Source organism: Apis dorsata, unplaced genomic scaffold (genome assembly GCF_000469605.1).
Source record: "Apis dorsata unplaced genomic scaffold, Apis dorsata 1.3 scaffold_1054, whole genome shotgun sequence".
In the NCBI taxonomy this organism is placed as follows: domain Eukaryota; kingdom Metazoa; phylum Arthropoda; class Insecta; order Hymenoptera; family Apidae; genus Apis; species Apis dorsata.
In genome coordinates, this window is record NW_006264152.1 from 3008 (window position 1) to 8095 (window position 5088).

Here is a 5088-nt window from a genome sequence, read left to right on the forward strand (position 1 = left end):
AAATATTAAATGTGTAAGGAATATTGTATATATAATATTATAATATTGTATATAATATTATAATTTCCTTATATATTTAAAAAACTTTTTTTTTAAGTAATATATAATTTTGAAAAAATAATTCGATATTTTATACAAAATATTGAACAAAATGTATGATTTTTGAAACATTTCTGATAATTTAAAAAAATATCTTTCAAATATATTTCAAATGAAATTTGTGATTATTTTGAAACAATTACAAATTGTTATTTAAAATTTCAAAAAAATATTTTTTCTACAAAAAATCAAGTTTATTTTAACTTTTTTTAAATAATATAATACTATGATTTTTGGATGATCATCATTTCAAATCTTAAATTCATTGATTCATAATAGTATATAAATATTAACATGAAAATTGATTTCATAATACATTATAACGGATAATTTTGAATAATGTTTAAGAAATTACAATATATATAAACAATAGAAATTATAAATATTTATTATAAATATTTGATTTAATATATACTGTATATAATATACTGTATTATACTGTACTATACTGTATTAAATCAAATTTTATATATTTAAAATTTATGAATTTAAAATTAAAATCTAAAGATCATAATATTATCATCATTGTTTTCATCAACTATGAAATCAAAAATATATTATATCTTTGTTTGCATTATATACATTACATTATATTACATTATATATATAATTTCAAAGTGATCTTGATTTTTTATATAAAAAAGCATTTTTTTTAGAGAGATTTTAAGATTTTAAGAATTGTAATTTATAATTAATTTGAAGCAGATCAAATTTTTTATTTTTTTCTTATATTATCAAAAGTATTTCAAAATTATGCACATTATTTCAAACTGAATATATATATATATTGCTTATATATATTAAGTTTTTATATATACGTTTCATTATTAAAATTTAAAAATTTAAATGTAAGATAAAAAAATGCTTTTTTGCTATTTAAATAGATATTTATTATGTATATATATACATATATATATTTTAGATATCTAAAAATTCAATTTCTATAATGGATGGGACAGATGAAGGTATATTCTCTTGGTTCACTGTAAATTTTCTACTGGAACGTTTTAATACACATAGTCCTGGTAATACAGTTGCTGCATTAGATCTCGGTGGAGGTTCAACACAAGTGACTTTTTCACCTAATGCTATGCAGGTATAGTTAAATAAATAATATTAAAAATTTTAATATAATTTTAATATTAATATTTTAAAATTAAATTAATATTAAATTATAATAGTAAATTAATTTAATATAATTAATTAAATTAATATTAATTAAATTAATTTAAAATAAAGATATATATAATAATAATAATAATCTTGATATACTATAAAATATATGAATGAATCTTGATATACTATGAAATATAAAATATTCTTAATTATGATCAAGTTTAATAAAATAAAATAAAAAATAAATTTGGTAGCTGATAAGAAAAAATATTAATATATATAGTGATAGAAAACATGAATTTTTATTTATTTTAATAGGAAACAAAAATTTCTTTAAGAATATTGTTAAAACAAAATATTAATATTATTATTAAAATAATAAATAGTAAAATTATTGAAACTATATATTTCTCTAATATATTTTAATATTATTCAAAAAATTGAAAGAGACAAGAAAAATAATAAGTTCTTGTGTATTGTATTTTATGATCCAATTATAATTGAAATAATTTGAAAGTATTTTAAAAGAAAGTATTTTAAGAAAGTATATATATATCAGAACAATTGAAATATTGTTAAAAATATTATTTATTTAAATATTATTAGCAAATTAAATGAGAGTATGTGGAATTATAAGAGCCAATTGTAACTCTTAATAATTCTAATTGCTATTAAAAAATGAAAAAAAATAATGCAATATTTTTTTTGTAAAAATAGATTCTCTTGTTAGAAAAATACATTAAAAAAAATAAAAATAAGGATTTTATATACATATTTAAAATTTCATGCAAATTTATATATATATATATAAAATATAGCAATTTTTTTTAGCAGAATATTAAGGGAATTGAAATATAAAGTAGTTTTTTTCATTTTTTAAATATAATTCTACTAAATAAGCTTAAATAGAAAATTTTATGTGGTTCAGAATTTATCTGTTTATTTTTTTTATTAACCTGTTATAAAAAAAAATTCTATTAATACACGAAGAGATAGTAAAACTTTGGAAATTGATTTTAACTGATTAAAAAGAATTATCAACAAAAAATAATGTTTCATGTCTGACTTATTACATTTCATGTATATAAGAATATATAAAAAATAAATGTAAAGAGCATTATAGTATGATTTTAATTTTATTTTTAAATTAATGAAGATCTGTGAAAATAAAAGTGTGTGCAAAAATGATCTTGAACATGAAATTCAAAAATAATTTTTTTTTGTATCATATTCTACTTATTGCAAAAATAAAAAATTTCAAAAGAATCACGATTTACATTTCAATCATTCTTTTGAAAGAAAAAGAATTAAATTTTTATTAGTTTTCATTTTATTTATAATTAATTCATTTTATTTATAATTCATTATTTAATTCAATAATATATTCGCATTATTTGTTTAAAATCCATTTATAATTCTTTGATGAATCAAGAAAAATAGTATTTATCACAGCATGTAGATATTACATATTTTATATTGGAATAAGCGCCGAATAATTATTGGAAAAAATCCAAAATACTATCTACACAATAATATTAATAGGCCACAACAGTATTCTTTTTTTTCTTTGTGCTCATGAACAATGAAGCGAAAATACATCAAAAAAAAGAAAAACTAGATTCTTTTCACATTATATACGAACCCATTCTATTTTTTGGCAAATTGCTTCATTTTCTACATTTAAAAAGAGACATTAGTTGTGACCGGAGTAATAAATTCCGAAGTTTCTAATAAATTCGTTTCGCAGATGTTTTTGTTATTTTATTTCCGTGTTCAATCATCTTTATTTTCAATTCATAATTGCTACGAATAAAAAAGAAATTTGATTTTGAATTTCAAGATCAAGATTAATTTTGCGACAAATTTTTTTTTAACAAATCTCTATCAATTCAAATTGTACATAAATATAGAATCATACTATATTAGTCATGATTATATATACTTATTTTTTATATATATTTTATATATACAAATTCATTCAAATCAGAATTTTCAGATAACATAAATATTTAAAATAATATTCCGATTATTTTTGCGAACTATTAAAAATTTAATTATTCGCATAAATTTTTAAAAAACATATTTGAGTTCTTTAATTCATTAAAAAGTTTCATAGCAATGAAATATTTTCAATGACTCGAATTAATATTCGAATATTGCGATTTGCAAGAAATTATTAATCTATGTGTGTGTGTGTATATATATATATCTTTTTGTTGTAATTAAATTAATCTAAATTTGTAATTTATTATAATTAATATAATTAAAATAATTGATTGTAATTTAATAAATCGATTTCTTTTATATTAAATTATTTGTAATTAGTGAAAACATTAAATTAGTTGAACACATATAAATTTTATTTATTTAATGCACATAATTTTTATATAATAAGTATTAAATGAAATAATGGTAAAATTTAATATTAAAAAGTATTCGGATACTTAAAAAATTTATATTAATTTAAATAACAATTTTTTTACAAAAATTTAATATTGTATTTAATATTCCCTTTTTTTATGAAACATTTTAAACAGTTTAATATATTGAAAATTATTTTTTGTTGATAATGGATTTTATGTTTTATTTCTATTTTAAATGATATTATTTTTCTTCAATACATATTATTTTTTTTTATATTCGATTTCAATTTATTGTATAAAAGTAGTTATACGATCATACAAAATTCTTATCTTAATTTGATAACATATATTTGCAATATTTTCGCAAATTAAAATTGTATTTTTCTGCAATTTATTTTTTAATTTTGAAAAAATTATTTATAAATTTTTTATTTATGATCTGAACATTATAAAAAAAAAATGCAATTTTAATTTATGAGAATAATTGGATACATTACAAATATATGTTATTAAATTAAAATAAAAAATTTTGTGTAATTGCATAAATATTCTTATGCAATAAATTGAATTACTAATATATAAAAAAAAAAAATAAAAAAAAATATTAAAAGAAAATAAAAAATTTATCTAAAATAGAAATAAAATATAGAGTCCATTCTATCAATAAAAAATAATTTTTAATATAAATTGTATATAAATATAAATATAAACATGTAAAAGAAAAAATATTAAACACATTATTTAATTTTTATATAAATTTATATAAATAATTATATATTTAATTATTATAAATAATTTTTATATAACTTTTATATAAAATTGCTATTGAAATAAGTTTGAAAAACTTTTTTCGAATAATTTTTTGCTATATTTATTGAATACTTTTGCTATATATAATATTTGCTATACATATAATTTTTGCTATATTATTTCATTTATATTTCATTTATCGCTTATCGCTATTAAAGAAAAAAAAATATATATATTAAATAAATAAAATTTATATTTCCGTTAAATATAATGCGTACTTCTAATATATTAGAAAATAATTAATTCAACAATGAATAAATATGTAAAGCATTAATTTTGCAAATTATGATATTTAAATATTAATGTATATTCATTGTGAGTTAAAAATTAATAAGAAGATCATAAAAAATAATAAGAAAATATTTCGTTTAATTAAACATGGTTAAATATCTTACAAGAGATTATAATGATCAAAAAAATGTTTTAATAAAAGTCGTTTGGTAAAAAGAGATAATATATCATACAAACAATTTTTTATATTTGGCTGAATAGTGAAAAGATTTAAAATTTTTAAATGGACAATTTTAAATGCATTAATCAATTTATCTAAATATTTTTTATAAAATATTTAATAATTATATAATTTTTTTAATAAAATTACGTTGAAAAATTTATATTAATTTAGAAAATTATATTAATTATATAATAAAAATATATAAAATTATATAAAATATATAAAAATATATAAAATTATAAATAT

General features: G+C 15.6%; 1 protein-coding gene and 1 long non-coding RNA gene across 2 annotated transcripts in view; one reads left to right on the forward strand and one right to left on the reverse strand.

Moving 5' to 3' along the window:
- The window catches only part of LOC102677081 (ectonucleoside triphosphate diphosphohydrolase 5), a 15249-nt gene that overhangs the window by 1818 nt on the left and 8343 nt on the right, over nt 1-5088 (forward strand). Inside the window, exon 2 of the mRNA XM_006624366.2 lies at nt 1022-1195. Coding sequence (XP_006624429.2) covers nt 1022-1195 — 174 coding nt within the window. The remainder of the gene's footprint in view (nt 1-1021; nt 1196-5088) is intronic.
- On the reverse strand, nt 2782-2961 carry LOC116186627. Its single transcript, XR_004151642.1, has 2 exons — nt 2894-2961; nt 2782-2836 (listed from the first exon to the last, which is right to left on the reverse strand). It is a non-coding gene; the product is annotated as an uncharacterized LOC116186627 (long non-coding RNA).